The 16,785-nt window shown below is 32.3% G+C and overlaps 1 protein-coding gene across 2 annotated transcripts; it reads right to left on the bottom strand.

Moving 5' to 3' along the window:
* Positions 1-753: 753 nt before the first annotated feature.
* Positions 754-14,416, bottom strand: LOC111410587 (carnosine N-methyltransferase-like). 2 transcript variants are annotated; one of them, XM_023041007.1, is made up of 18 exons: positions 14,256-14,416; positions 12,060-12,132; positions 11,513-11,556; positions 10,819-10,861; positions 10,414-10,632; positions 10,237-10,308; positions 9,471-9,542; positions 9,111-9,155; positions 8,958-9,037; positions 8,718-8,782; positions 8,572-8,638; positions 8,327-8,440; positions 3,493-3,566; positions 2,554-2,651; positions 2,420-2,479; positions 2,270-2,338; positions 2,128-2,181; positions 754-1,059 (listed from the first exon to the last, which is right to left on the bottom strand). In XM_023041007.1, the coding sequence occupies exons 1-18, from the start codon at positions 14,348-14,350 to the stop codon at positions 991-993; spliced, it is 1,413 nt and encodes a 470-aa protein (XP_022896775.1). In that variant the 5' UTR covers positions 14,351-14,416; the 3' UTR covers positions 754-990. The 2 variants fall into 2 exon arrangements, with proteins under 2 accessions (XP_022896775.1, XP_022896782.1); XM_023041014.1 differs by lacking the exon at positions 11,513-11,556.
* Between the last annotated feature and the right edge of the window lie 2,369 nt (positions 14,417-16,785).

Raw genomic sequence — 16,785 nt, 5'->3', positions numbered from 1 at the left:
ACTAGAGTGCTTATGGTACTCGTCTTTCAAATTATTTGAGGAGTTGTTGGTTCGACTCTGATCATCACAACGATGAAAAGTTTTTAGTTGATGCTGATGTCATTTGTCATTATGATTCGTCTTGAATGGCGAAAGAGTATGCTTGACGTACGTTAGGCTTGAGGCAATGGCAACATCTCATAGGCCTGTGAGAAATTGCATCAACCAATCTCTCTGATAATTACGTTCTTTCTTCTAGTTGCAAAGAGGAAGATGTCGATATGTTTTTAATTCATCCCAGAGGCTTTTGATTTGTGTAAAATATGATGAGATCATCATGATACATTTTGAGATGCAGCTAAGGATTTCTGGATTTGATACATTTCTGGTGCATTTTTCTACAAAAATTGATCAATGAAATCTTCCCACATTTGTTGAGCATTATTTGCATGAACTACCCCTCTTGCTAGATCAAATTCTACAGAGTCAGCCGTAATAAAATCATGTTGTTGCTTTGATTCCACAGAGCATATTTCGTCAGTTTGTTGGATTACCAGTCAAATTTTGTTGGAATGAGTATATGTCCAAGCTGATCTGAATAATGAACAAAGTATGGATTTGATGGATCTCTTCCAGGATTGACATTACTGTCATTTGAATATTTGGAATGGGACTTTTCTGGTGGCGTTTGATCTTAACTTGCCATGGTGTTTACAGGTTTAAAAAATAATCAGGCACAAGTGCTGTTAAGTGCCTAAGAGAGATGAAGAGCAATGCCATCAAAAGATATGTTTCAACATAATATCAACGGTCAAATGCAACTTATAGAATCTTAACTCTATGTCGGATAGGAACAAGCACTCATCCCTAGAGTGTCTCATTATCTATCACTGAACTTTGTAAGCCAACATTATCACAAATAACATGAATTTTCAAAGTTAAATGTAATGTTTCTATTCTTACAATAGCACATAAAAGACTTCAACCACCGACGATTCCAATATAATCATCCTATGCCCCCTGTTCTGTTGTTGCAAACGGTTTCTTCCGCATGGTCCAAAATGAAGCAAAATATCGATTCTGCACTCAAAAGCAACGAATATAATTTAGATGCATTGTGGCAACACGTAAGTAATGGATCAATGATCAAATAACAAGACAATAATACAGAAGTGTTCTTGAAAAGTATAATTCCGAGATAGCTTCAATTTAACATTAAAGATAACTTTTGAAAACTGATAATATATGGATCTGTACTCTTGAAACTGAAGTCGAACAAGTAACAACTTATGTACATCGTGAATTGGCTGATGGAGTTTATCTCAATATCCCTTTGTAACTCCCACATGTTGGAGAACTTCTTTTGAACCATAAATCATATAAGCAGATACAAAAAAGGAGTTGGGACTATTAAATATATGAATCGATGAGCAAGCTATCAATAACAGATTGACATGAATTTTATTTACTACATGACCTTACCCTGAAGTGTTGTAAAGAATTGTAAATAAACAGTAAATCCTGTATAAATCAATAACTTTTGGCGAAGTTAACAAATATGGTACTGGTTTTATACATAGAACAAAGCTTCTGTAACAGAAGCCCCACAAATGGGGGTCGAGCCCGCAAAAAAAAATGGGACCTACCCCCCCCCCTCCGCCCACCCATTTGTGGGGTTCGGTCAGGGGGGTGGTCAGCCCCCCTGTTCCTGTAGCAGAACCCTTGTACATAAACAGTCTTATCATAAAAAGCTGTCCCATCAGCTGTGAGATTATTAACAAGATGATGACTCGTACACAACATAAAATTGCAAGATCAATATAAAATTCAGATTGCCAATTACTATTTTTTCTCCTTCAAGATAACGGTGCCATCAATCATTTGAAGGATAAAATCTTTTCAAAATAAAATTTGCTCATTGTGAATTATAGTGGCTGAAGGGTATGACCAAAGGTTCAATACAGTTTTCAGTTCACAGCAAAAGTTATCACAATGTACATTAAGTCTCCTTTAGAATCATGATAGAATTTACTTCTTAAGTTTACCTATTGACCACACTGGATTTTCAACTAAGTTGAATGTCCAACCAAAATAAAGCAGAAGATATTGAACCTGAAAAATACAACTTAAAGAAGGTAATAAGCTTACCTGCATCATAGATCTTGGATTTGTTGTGTATGTCGTCTCAATTGTTGATTCCTTCTGTTTTACATACAGTTGAAAAGTCGAAGTTTACATCAAATGTCTAAGAGTATCACGTCGATTACACAACTGAATTTATGATGATTACCTCTATTTGAAATCCATAATGACTCGCAACCCTCTTCACATCTTCCAAACTCAGCTCAATTGACATATCCTTGAAAGAAAATCAAAGTGAAATCAATTTTGTATGCCATTTATCAAGCTTATTATATATACAGAATAATAAAAAGCTTACATCTTCTTGATTGTACATGTCTGCAAAATGATAAAGCAGGGGTCCCAAGTTTATCCATACCTGTCAACCACATATCATATATTCATTCCATATAGATGGGAAGGATTCAACAATAAACACAGGAAGCTACTTACTCCCCCGTCTTTGAGAATTCTCGAGATGATTTCGATATATTCCACAACATTATGTGCCGTGTCAATAAAGAAACAAGTCACAACTGCATCCCAAACTCCTGGAAATAAATCATATAAAGCATTAGACAAGCCAACACAGGCACATGACAACATGAGTACCTAGCACGGAGAGATTGCAAGGCAAAGAAACCTTTTTATCCATTTAAATAACCATGCCCAGAATTTTATACGACGCAATCGGTTCACAATTGAAATGAAAGTGCAAAACAAATGTCGCTAGCAGTGCTCAAATACTTGTATATATAAATTGGAAATATATACAGTTTTCAACGTCAAAAAATTATAATCAACAATAATGGTGTTACGGCAACGATCAATTATCAGTTGACCAACATATGAGAAAGTATGCAACAATTATGTGTTTGCCTATTTGGTAAAAGTAATACCATGGTCCAACAATCATTTGATAATATCAGTACTAGAGGGAAATTTATGGAAGTTTCAATAACGACGACAAGCCGAGAGCAAGAAAACCTTTTGGTTGTCAGAATTGCTAAATCATGAGTAATACAGAAGGGTTTCATGACACCACAAACTGAGGCTTAAGCAACTGTTGGATTCAATGCAGGTATTAAAAGGGCACAAATTGACTTACACTACTGAATGTAACGGAAGATACATATATCTTGATAGCATTAAAAGTAACTCTCAATATGAGTCAAACTGAAGAAGCAAGGGCTGCAATAGCTGTCGTATCTTCTACTTCTATATGGACATATATGGACCGATGAACTTAACTAACCAGCTTTTATCATTGCAAAGGTCGAAGGCATTTCATCCCAAATTGTATAGAAAATAAACCATCTAATCCTTGTTAATGAGTCGATAAATTATACATCCTATGAATCAATTCAGGAAAATGCATTGCTCTTCTCTTACCAACTTGGCTTGGATCATTGTACACTTCAACAAAATCTCCACCACACATTGAGAAGCCTTCAGTGATCCCTGCACTGTTAAAAGTTCATAATAATTTGGGCATGGGGAAGCAATAAATGTGCATGGAAGTTTCCAAAAGGATAGTGTCAGACTGGCTACTAATTTCTGCTTTATCAAGGGAATTATTCATCAACACAGAGAAGAAAATTTTCAGGTTTATTATGATGTCAAGACTCTTAAGGGGGTGTATTCAATCTAGACTTTGGCACTTGTTTGATCCTCATTATTACTAAAATACATTTTTCTCACATTCTTCAATAAAATAATATTACTCGCAAACCCAAAACTTTTCCTTATTTTATATCCAAATATTCTCCATCAAAACACTATTCTAAAATGCAAATTTGGAGAATATTGGGGCTCAAACAAGCCCTTTATAAGTGACAGGCTTTCGTGGAATTCGTGTTTGATTTATTTTATAGATTTGTATGGAATTAATGGAACTCTTTTGTGCAGTTATTTAGACTTTCATATAATTTATTTGACTTTTGAAGGCTTTCATTTAAAATAGAATTTACTTTGATCTAGAGCACCATCACGAAGTTCCCACATAGGATTTTTGGAGGTTCAATTCCTATCATTTCCTCTCCCTTCCCCAATAAAAAAATTAAAAGAATATAATAAACTTTAAGTCACCTAAATTTGATAATAAATAATCAGAATACTATACATATACATATATATATATAGTATTCAGTACAATACGATAAAAAATAAAGAAATTTCTAATATTCAGTATTATCAATATATCAAACTTTTAAAAGAAACTTTGGGTGGCAATTAGGATAAGTGGCTCATCGACTAGCCCTCTTAGCTCGTCCAAGCTCAGCTCATTAAATGCTCAAATTTGTATAGGGCCAAGCTTGTGGTGAGCCAAAGTCAATCTAGGTTCAAGACCTAGAGGCAAGTAGCTCGTAGGCTCGGCTCATGAACGAGTGGCTCGAGGGCTCGTCCATGAAAGTGTGACCAAATATGGTCGTTGGTCACAAGTTCCAGGCATCATTAGGTCATATTGCTTTCAAAATATATTTTTAAAAAAAAAGCTCTTTAAATGCCTATCTTTCCATCTCACTTTTTTTTCACATCAAACTCTCTACAATCTACATTCCTCAAGTTTTTATTCCTCTACAAATACAATTTAGTATAAATAATTCAATTTTTATCACTTTATTTACTAGTTCATATTTTCTCACTTCATCTATTAATTTTATTTCCAATTTCTAGTTTCCTATTTCTTCTACTAAATGGATCACAATAACTATTTGGAGAATATTTAGGCTATGTTTGGTGGTGTCAACTCCAACAAACCATTGACACCCTAAAGTGCAGATCACGCTGCATCTCCTATGTTCGAATGACGATTTTAATGGTCTTAACGAAATCCCAATTCCTGTTAGTTTGGGAGACGAAAATTTGCATAGGAATACTAATCCAAATGATTTGAATGACATCAACAAAGAATTGCATGTAGTAAGTGCAACCGATAAATGAAAATGAAACAAACTGCCCAAGTGTTGAGAACACTTCAAATTGGTGGCCATAGGTAATCAAGTTGATGGAAAACAAAAAAGCAAAAGCGGTACGTAGGTATTGCAAAGTTAGATTTGCATGACAAAAGAGTATCGAAACTACCTATCTAAACAGACATCACAAAAAATGTTCAGCCAAATATGAAGCTATGGATCATACATAAACTCAACTCCAATATGGTTCACCTTCTCCCGATACAAGTTATCGTACACTAAACACAGGTCTATACATGAGAGAAATGCCGTGAGAAAATGGTCAAGTTTGTAGCAGATGCTGAGCAACCACTTAACGTATGATCTTCTTACAACTATATAGACCATTTTTGGGGTATGCATATGCTGAGCAACCATCTTTCCAGTACTGCTCACTATATAGACCCAATTTGGGGTATGCATAGAAGAATTAATGCTTTTAAATCAATTCATCATCCTCATAATATTAATCATATTTAATGCTGTTACGAGAATTACTCAAAAATATCGTCGTAAGAAGAAAATTTGTAATTTTACTTTTAACAATTCAACTGTTAATAAATTGGTAGTTCATAAATTATGTCAGGCTCTTAATCCTGATTTTGGTGGTTTTCTTTTACATGTTCATTGTGTTTGTCATGTATTAATTTAATTGTGCAAGATGGTTAAAACATATTAGCGTACAAAACAATAGAATTAGATGCGCACTAATATTTATTATTACATCACCTAGTAGAAAACAAAGTTTATGGAATATTTTTGTGATAAACATGAAATACCAAGTTTACAACCGATGAAGGTCATCATGGAACTCAACTTACCTATTACTAAAATTTTGTTATGGATACAAAGCACTTATTAGTTATTACTAAATTTTATAATTCTAGACATCTACATGATTCAAACAATGATTTACCAGATTATGATTGGGAACTTGCATTCAAAGTGAGAAATTCATTTTACAATTTTTTATGACGCTACCAATGTATTGTGTAAGGTATGTTACCCTACAAGTCCTAAAGTTCTTGAACATCTTTATCATATTGCATTAACTTTCAATGAATATAAAAATGTGCCCGAATTTAGTAATATATTATATCCAATTAAAACAAAATTTAGAAAATACTGGAAAGAATTACCTATGCTATTTCCTTTAACTTATGTAATGGACCTAGATATAATTTAAGGGTATAAAACTTACTATACAAAAAATCTCAAATGCATTAAATTTCTAAACTCCAATTATATATAGAGCACTCTTGGGAAATTTATGAATTGTATGTCCAAAGATTGGGTGCGAACGTTACACAGGAGTCCCCACCCTGCCGCTAATATAGACCCAATATAGCAAGTATTGTTATCATTATTAACAATGGTTAGTGAAACAATGAATATAGGTTGTGGTATATCTTCTTCCTACAACCAAAGTACATCAAATATAGATGCAAATAGAATACCGATATAATTATCTATATATTTTACTCATATGCTTAAAGTCGTAGACCCAGCTATTGCAATTGGATTAGACTTGATTGAATTTTGGAGACGTTATGAACGCCAATACCCAGTTGCCCATCCCTATCGCTAATATAGACAAGTACAGTAACTACTGTTATCATTATTAATAATGGTTAGTGATGAAACAATGAATGTAGGCTATGGTATATCTTCCTACAACTAAAGTACATCGAACATAGATGCAAATAGAATACCGACATGGATGTCTATATATTTTACTCATCATATGCTTAAAGTCGTATGGATTAGACTCAATTGAATTTCCGAGACGTTATGAACCTCAATATCCAGTTGTTTCCATCGTAGCACATGATTTGCTAGCACCTCCCACTTGGCACTGTAGCATCAAAGTATACTTTTATTGCAAGTGACAAAATTTTGTCCGAGTTCGGAGCAAGACTCAAAGAAGACATGAGAAAATTTAATGTGTATAAAGGATTAACAAAATGAACAGTATCGAGTCCAAAATAACTTTGCACAATTACTATCTGATCGGATAAATAATATCTCAGTTCATCACACTTTATTATCTTCTGAATATTATTCAATTGTTTTAAAAATAAAAAAATAAAAAATAATAAAAATTGTGCAATAACAATTTGTTCGTGTATTATTTTAATTTCGCCTACACTAAAAGTAGCTGATCTCTAGCCCCAAAAAAGATAGGTTTTCTAAAAATAAAAAAGGGGGCTTGTGGGCTCTACACTTGAACACGAGCCAAGTTTGAGCTCGGCTCGTCATGAGCAAGGGCCAAGTCAAGTCCCTAAAGTAAATTATCAATCAACGAATGAGTCATTTTATATAAAGTCTTATAAAATTTAATTACAAATTGATCTTTCATAGAAATTAGATGAAAATGGAGAGTAAAATGTCATAAGAATTTTTTAATTACAATTTGATCTTTTTGAGTAGAAAATAGGGAGAAATGATGAACAAAAGAAAAGGAAAAGAGAACAACTGTAACTGGTAGAAGAGTAAAAATATTAATTTTTTAAACACTAGGGTTTGTAGGAGGGAAGAGGAATAGAAATATTGAAAGAACAAACAATAAATATTAAATAACTTTTATTTTTGTGAAAGCCTCCCAAAATCATGTGATTAAATAAGATACAAATTTTGAGATTTTATTTTTGTACTTTATGTTTAAAAAGTTAATACCCGTGAGACTTTTATAAAAGTAAAGTTATTGACATTTTAAATATCTTATATCTTTAAAAGACTTTTAAAAGTATTGAATCAATATCTCGGAACTTTAAAGTGCTTCTAAAAAGTCTATATTAAATATCCCTAGACTTTTATGGAGTCTTAAAAAGTCTACACTGAATATAACCAAGCTTTTTAAATCTCTTAAAAAAAAAAAAAAAAAAAGTCTAAATTGAATACACCTCCTCCTTAAGAATATATCTCTTCTAGAGAACATACCAAAATAACTGTCAAGGATGGGGTCGGTGGAACTCTGAAGTCCACATAGAGAAACAGGTGAACAGATAAAAGGTTTTACTTCACCAAGCAAAAGGCAAGGGAAAAACTTGGGTGTTATAAAGACAACATCAATCTCAATGGATGACTCAGATGTTAGTTCAGTATGCCTTCCCAATACCTATGTACTTTGATTTGGAAACTATTCATTGTAGCTCAACATCAACAGACACATAAATAAAGAACCGGGAGCTCCTATTAATTTTTAAAATTCTAGAAGAAACAAGGTTAAGTAGGAAATCTGAAATAAAAAGGACACGAAGTTTAAACAATACCTAGCTGGATGAATATCTGGAAATGAAACAGGGCGAAGCTGGTCACTGTCTGAAAGTGAATTGCAGTTACTGTGTACCCATGGATATATTGTCCACTCCTCAGCAGTTTGAGTGCTAATTAATTAAAAAATGGCATTAAATCAAATCTAGACTTCTCGATTCATGTAGAACAGAAATAATAACTCATATCAAATTGAATCCTGAATTTCATTATCTTTATGTAGCATAGATTATAATTCTCTTACTGGTTAAGAATAAAGCTTGAGCAAATCATCATGTAGTAAGAAAATTCATTCCCTTGGCTTATAAAACCTGTAATATAGAGATTTTATCATGCTGTGAAAATAGAATTATCAAGATATAGTACTGTAAATTCAATTCCAAAACATACCCAGACATGAGATTTCTAATGCTAATCTCCCAAGTCCAGCTCCAGGGACCAAGCATGAATGAGGACTGTTCAGAAAGAATACAGTTTCAGCATTTGTCACTTGAGAAGAAAACAATTAAGCATTGAGACAATATTCAAATGAACCCTAGTCCATGCAACACCAACAATCATGATAAGAGTATCGGTCACTAAATCCACTCATCAGGCCAAAATAGTTAAATAAAAGCATAAAAACTGTACCTCCCTTTAGTGCGATCTGGAAAAAGCCGTCCAAGTTCTTCAAGAATTGGCTTGTAGCACTGGTCACGTTCGCTCTGACCCTGTGAAATATAAACAAGAATGCACAATAAAATATCACCTATCTAGAAGAACTTATGGATAGTGAATCAATACCTCAGATGCCCAATCTCTGACAACGTTCCGTATAATGCATCGAACCTGGGACAAAATATTTAAATGAAGAAATATATCCTTTGAAGGTCAATTTTGGCAGAAGATGCAAAACACACATTTGAATTATATGTGATAGGGCAATGCTCCGGTAACAGCCTATTCAAGAGATTATGGAAGAAAGAAATTAACAAAAAGTCAATCATGTATTTAACTGCAAAGCCATCAGTTATCATAGTAATAATAGCACTCAATCAAGATCTCAACTCTAAAAAGAAGTTCAAAGAAAATTCTTTCAATCCCATATTCCTTGTAGTATAACTAAACAACTCGATCATCTCACTGACTAGACAAGTAGCATACCTTATCCACATCAACCAATGGGACATGCAACTGTAATGCAGGGTCCAACCAATCAGGAGATGATACGCATACCTACAGATAGGTACAACGAACACCTGTTAACGTTGAATGAACTACATTGAAAGGAAAAAATAAATACAGAGAAAGTAAAGGGGCAAGCATTCCTCAGAAAAGGAATATAGCTGTTGAAATAAAGCTGATAGAGAAACAAACCCCAAAAATACATAAATTTATGAGATGTACCCTTTTTCACACTGAACTCATGTTATTTGTACTCATTACTTCTAATTTCAAAGGTTTTCCCAGAAAAGTGACGTTTCAACAGGCATTATATCACAGGGAAGCCTCCAAAAGTTACTATCATTATTCAAGGTACAACCATTATTACATAAGAAATTTACTATCAACTACAGAAAATACAACTCTAGAGGGTTAGAACAAAATGGCAATCAATGAACAGGAAAAATTATCCTGGATCATCAATGAATATCTTGTCACTCCAACACAATGCTTAGTTTTTGTCTCATTCATCAATTTTATTTATATACAAATGGCGACAGGTTCAAGCCAATTAGATCAAGACATATTTTACAAAGAGAATTAAGACAAATTACAATCTAAACATAATCGAGGACTATGGGCTACACTTTTTTACTGTTCGAAGAAAAATTTGGTAGAAGGATAGACATGCATTGGAAGCATGCACAGAGGATAATGCCGGATTATTGTCACCGTCCTTAACATTGTTTCCATCAGCATTTTCTACCTTTTTGTCAAATGCTGAGCCTATAGAGCAGTTCTCAGGATTGGACTCCACCGAAGGGTTGGTTTTCTTCTCCTGTTGTTATCTACAGAGGTCAAATTTCATAATGAAATTGAAATAAACAAAATAAACGAAAGACTGAAATCTGAACCAATTTCTAAAATAAGATAAACTCTGCACCTCACAGACTGGTTCTGCTTTAGGTGACCCATGCACTGCATTGGCACTTCCCCCAAATCTAAGCTCATCAGCTTTCAAAGAAGAGATTTGTCCACTTGATGATTCACACTGACACGGGTTTCTTTCACCAGAGAAGGGATTGTTATCTGATACATCGTCCACAAATTGCTCAGAAGATATATCAATGTCCTGACTCATATCCAGAGGGGGATCAAATGCCTGCCAAATATCAACAGCAGTGGCAGCCTTAGCACAATTAGATTAGGTGTAGACTAACATCAGGACTCATGAGGGTATAACCCGTGAATTAATGAGTAATTTAAAAAAAAAAAAATTTACTGAACAAGTACTGAAGATGGAAACAAACAGAAAGAAGCAGTGAGACAAATTATATCCACCAATCACCTTAAGCATCTCGAATATGAAGTAGGAATTTTGTGAGATACACCTGCAATGAAAATGAAACTTAGCTATAATCGTCCAAGAGCTATAGGTTAACGATGACCATTTTTCAGTCCATAACAAATTGTAGCATATTCTGTCATCTAAGTTTTAATTACCGCATATCAATTCTTAAATAAAATATAAAGTAAAAATGACTACGGTTTAGTGAGATATGCAACTATTGTAAGGAAATAGATAATCCAGTAAATATTCAAAATTCCATAAGTTGCATAAGAAAGAAAAGAAAACAACTTCAAGTTCTCTTACACTTCTTCATTTCTTTAAAAAGATCTTCCAAATCAATATATGGAAGCCATCTGAGAAATACATTCCAAGTATTCTGTATTTCATTGTATTCCACATTATCATGTAAGTATTAATTTATAGAAGCCATCTAAGAAATACATTCCAACTATTCTGTACTTCATTGTATTCCACATTATCATGCAAAATTTTAATATTTTTGTTTAAAAACAATGGAGCTTCACTATTCATCTCTCTCTTTCAGTGTCAACACTATTCATCTCTCTTTCAGTTCAAAATTTTTCAGAAGAGAGAGTTTCCGATGCTGTGGAAGAAATGACAATTTAGTTTTAGTTCAACAATCAAAACTATTCTTAATCAGCATACAAAAAGTTTGCCAAGATAGATATACCATCTGAGTTTCTTAAATTTCAAAGGAAGGTGCGATAAAAGTGCCTGCAAAAGCAGAAGACCATAAATCAGAAAAATCAAGGTTCAAAATTACAATTAACCATATTCGTCAACACTGTGAAATCTCTCGATATAACACTGCTATATAAATTGTAGATTTAGCACGTGGCACACAGTGTCAAATTAATAATAACACAGTGTGAGCATCACCATTATAGAAGATCAGGAATGGCAGATATTAAATAGTTCTACAAAGTCCCTTTCATGAGACTCACAATTCGACGGTAGGAAGTTACAAGACGTAGTTTGCCAAATAAGAACTATTTCAGATTTGCCAAAATTTATTACCTATCATTTCATCTACAGTTCGTTAAATATGAAATAACATGAGTTCAATAGAGTTCTTCATAGTATTCTGTTCTTTAAATATGCACATCTTGAAATTTCTTCATCTCCGTGATCCTTATTAAAAATTTAACTTCTTGAAAAATTGCTACATCTATGTCTCAGGAATTTTATAACCACGACAATTTATAGGAGACAAGAACCTTGTGAGATGGTGGAAGTCTTCTAAAATAGCTTTCATATCTTCTAATATCCTCCTCTGCAGCCTCTGGATAGCTACATTGAGAGAATCCATGAAGAAAGAATTTAATCAGTAGGCTTTTTATAGAATGTAATTCAATCTAACAAGTTTTGCCATGAAGAAAGGCAAGAAAAAGAACCCTTTTTGTAATGAAATAGAAGATAGGATAATGAATACAGCAAGCTTCAATTAGTAAAAATCAAAGTGACAACAACCAAATTAGGATTGGATACTATGATATAAATGAATAAGAAAGCTGCCACCGTGTGTTGTTGCGAGTGCAACAGCATCAGAACTAACATGGCATATCCACAACATTACCATAGTGTTATACGTCTATTATAATATAAAAAAGCTATTTTCCTCTATTTATGTGAATAAGGTACCTATTCAGCCACTTTTGCTGACCAGCACTCGGTTTAGGATTGCCGGACCAGCACTCGGTTTAGGAGTTTATTTATCTCGGAAAAGTGGTTCCATTAAATCCATTTAAGTTCCATTGACTGACTGTAAACTACAGTGGTCAGAAGATCTTTTCATCTCCGTCTTTTTTTCTTAACATTATCTGTTTCCTTTGTTGCTTTGCATGCGAGATTCTTAAACGGAGTACCTCCATGACAACGAATCAATCTAGGTAAAGATGCAAAGTCTCAGAATAAACAAGGAGTTCAGCAATGCTATTACACCTCTAAGTTCATTAAGAAAAAATGGGATTCTATTTGAATGTTTTCAGGATTTTTGTTTTCAAAAGTTCTGCATATTACTTATAGTCTGGAAGTAAGCTTGAACATTCTTTACCAATATTTATGTTTCCAAACCATGATTGCTATTCCATCTTCATGTTCACTACTCGTTATTTAAGATTGTTATATGTTCATGTTATTGCATCAATGTTGAATAATTCTTGATTACGATTCTTTTTTTTTTTTTTTTTCCTTCTTTTGTGAAAAAGGAACTACTTAATTTTTGGACAATCTTACCTTTTCTCTTGCATTCGTGAATCATTATGGAACATTGGTCTTTTCTAAGTATTCTGGCAATTGGTGGACTCATTAACTGAACAAGTTCTTACCAAAGAGGATACAAGGTTCTCAAAAAAGAAGGCTCTTTCTTCAACCTTGTAATTATTTCCCTCAAGGAATCTAGTTTATCTAATTCACAAATCACCTGCTCAAAAAATGTACAATGTATGATACTCTACTAATGAAATATAACACAAGTTTTTTAGCATTTCATCTTTAACGCACATTTTAAAAGGCTATTTTCTGCCCCCTTAACAATTTGTTTCTCTAGGACACTTCAAAACATACTTGGAGTTATGCTCGTGAATAATAAAAAAATCTTCCTTGAAGATGGTCCGCTTTCCATTTTCTGAAAAGCGTTTTCAATTTATATAATCATTTCTCTCAATTTTATTTCTTCGCGATATATCTATAGAATTCCATTCAACAATTGAGCTTATTTCATGTTGCAAATGCCTACTTAAGCCCCACTCCCCTCAAATTATCAATGTGGGGGGGGGGGGGGGGGGCACTTTTGAGCTCGTAAACTCTTTATTTTAAATAGTCAACCCTTAAAATTAGCTCATAAACTCTTTATTTTAAATAGTCAACCCTTAAAATTAGCTCATAAACTCTTTATTTTAAATAGTCAACCCTTAAAATTATGCTTCAAGATACTTTTGAAATTAACATTTCAATTTAAAGAGTGGATTCATCTCTCATCTCTATAATTAAACACATTCAAAGTACTTCAATTTTTAGTGGAGGAAAATAATATAGGAAAGCTAGTACAAATGAAAGATGGGAAAAAATAATAAATATTTTTTAGCAGCAGTAAAATTAAGTATTAAATATAAAGACTTATTGAAGTTCTTAAAATTTTTTAGTCTCTAAACATATAAATGCTCTCAAGAATGCTCTTTAAAAGGGAGTTCTTGGAGATGCTCCTATGATATTATTCACTACAATTTGTCATATTAAAGTCTGAGGCCAAAGAAAAATACAAGATACAGAAAATATCGCTGGCATAAAATATAATATTATACATATATATACACACACACACGCAAGCACTCACGCACATATACCTATATACACAATTGATTATACGCAGAATACAGAGTATTTATCTGTTAGAAAAGAGGGGTGGGAAATACTTGAGATAAGCACTGATGATACGACGGAGGGATTTCACTTCGAGGACTTCTTCCATTTTCCGGCGCCGAAATTCCTCGTCTTCCATTCTCGACATTTTTTTTCTTTTTCTTGTGTTTTCGTTTTTTCTCTTGGGTTGCCACTCGCCAAATTGGATTGATGTACTTTTCAAGGTATTTGCATTACAGCATGCGACTTTTTAGAGTTAATTGTCCTAATGGTCACCCAACTAATGTCACTGTTTTTGATTGCTATTAAAGTTTAAGATGTCGAATTTAGATCATTAAATTTATCAAAACGTTAGGCGATACTCACTACCTTAACATCCCTTCCAATTCTTTAACAGAATTAGCGACGTGGCTAACGAAATATACATGTAACGTTCCGTCATGCCTTAACAAATTATTACTTCTTCAATTGCTCATAAAACTTTGAAAAATGTTTTCAATTGTTAACTAAACTTTGAAAAAATCATCGATTGCTTACTAGACTTTGAAAAATATCTTCAATTACTCATCGAACTTTGAGGTAGTCGAATGTGGCCACTAAACTTATAAAAATGACTTTAATTTATTGTTTGTTAAAAAATATATAGTGCAATCGCACGGGTCGCGTAAGAGTAATAAAGTGGACAAATGAATCTAAATGTTGATTTTACGAGAAATGATTACTCAATTACATAGTAATTAAAGGGGTGTTTGAGAATCATTTTTATGTAAAAATGCATTTTGAAATAGTAACTTGATAGAAAGTATGTGGTTGAAAAATAAGAAAAAAGTTTTTGATTTATGTGTAATATTATTTTAATAAATAATGTGTGGTTGAAAATGAGATAGAGAAAAATGCATTTTGAAAAAAAAGGTACCAAATGGGGGCTAAATTTAATTTTAATATAATTTGTAGAATTTTAAGCTATTTCCGTCATTTGAAAATTTTAAATTTATTGTGTATTTCGTTGTTAAAATTAAATTAATATTTGAATTTTATAAGGAAATACAATAAATTTAATGAAATAGATTTTAAAACGAAACACATTATAAATTTAATTAGAATTTGGATCTTCATAACGAAACACAATCTATTTATTGGAGGGACCAAAAGTGAATGAAATTCATTTAATTAAATTTATTTGTGTGTTTGGTTGTAAAATCTAAATATTAATATAATTTTAACAACGAAATATACAATAAATTCGAATATTTTAAATGTTGAAAATAACTTAAAATTCTACAAAAAATGTTAAAATTAAATTTAACTATTGTGTAATTAAATAATAATTTCTCGTGGGATCAACAACCTGGACTCTTTGTCCACTTTATTACTTTTACTCGATCCACGTGATTGTGCTACATATTTTGTGATGAACAATAAGTCGATGTCATGTTTATAATTTTAGTAGCTAAAATTCGACCATCTCAAGATTTAGTGAGCATTTGAATACGTTTTTCAATCAAAGGCATTTTTCAAATTTTAGTGAGCAATTGAAAATACTTCTCAAAGTTTGGTAAGCAATCGAAGACATAACAATTTATTAATAGCGTGACGAGATCCCACGTGTATATTTCATTAGCCACGTCACTAATTGCATAAAAGAATTGGAACAGATGTTAAGATAGTGAGTAACATCCAACGTTTTGACAAGTTTAGTGATTAAAACTCGATATCTTAAATTTCAGTGAACAATGAGCAATAAAAGACAGAAACACAAGTTCTGTGACCATTGGGACAATTAACTCGACTTTTCATAATGAATAATAATATTATCATTAAATTATAGGTTTAGTTAAATACAGAAATTTATGACTAGTTTATTAGGACTAGAATATGTTGACACCAAGATTGGTGTTCAACATCACTAATACTAAATGGCATATTATTATTATTATTATTATTATTATTATTATTATTATTATTATTATTATTATTATTATTATTATTATTATTATTCAGCATGTTCGTCTACATATTTTTTTTATTAAGTCTGCATTTGATTTAGAGCAGGTTTAAGCCCATTAAAAGGATAAGGATAAACTTTGGAATTGTAGATTAATGGAGAATACATAGTTAAAAATAAAGAAAAATTTTGGATTTACATATAATATTATTTTATTGAACAATATATAGTTGAAAAGAAGGGAAACGAAAAATGTTGTTTGAAAAAAAATGGAAATCAAACAAGGGTTTAATTAAAACAGTTATGCTATAGGTACAGAAAATGTTTAAAAGAATTTTTACTTAAAAACGCTTGACAATTTTTCATTGATTTTTGACACAACAATGGTAACCATACAAGTGCTGCATTGTATGATTCTGTAACGCCCAATCCTCATGATTTGAAACGTCACTAGTTTAATGGGACTTTAGCCATAAACATAATAATTAACTATACTTTTAGCGGAAAGTACACACATTTAATTTAAGTATTATATATTTATAATAATTATTTTTTTAACGATACAATTTAATACTAAAAGAAACAATTTCAAAAATATCTTTAGAATGATTTCAATGCCTGTATCTATCGAAAAAATT

This window comes from Olea europaea, chromosome 2 (assembly GCF_002742605.1).
Source record: "Olea europaea var. sylvestris chromosome 2, O_europaea_v1, whole genome shotgun sequence".
Taxonomy (NCBI): Eukaryota; Viridiplantae; Streptophyta; class Magnoliopsida; order Lamiales; family Oleaceae; genus Olea; species Olea europaea.
Note: the sequence above shows the minus strand (reverse complement) of the source record. Positions and strands in the feature narration are given on the sequence as shown.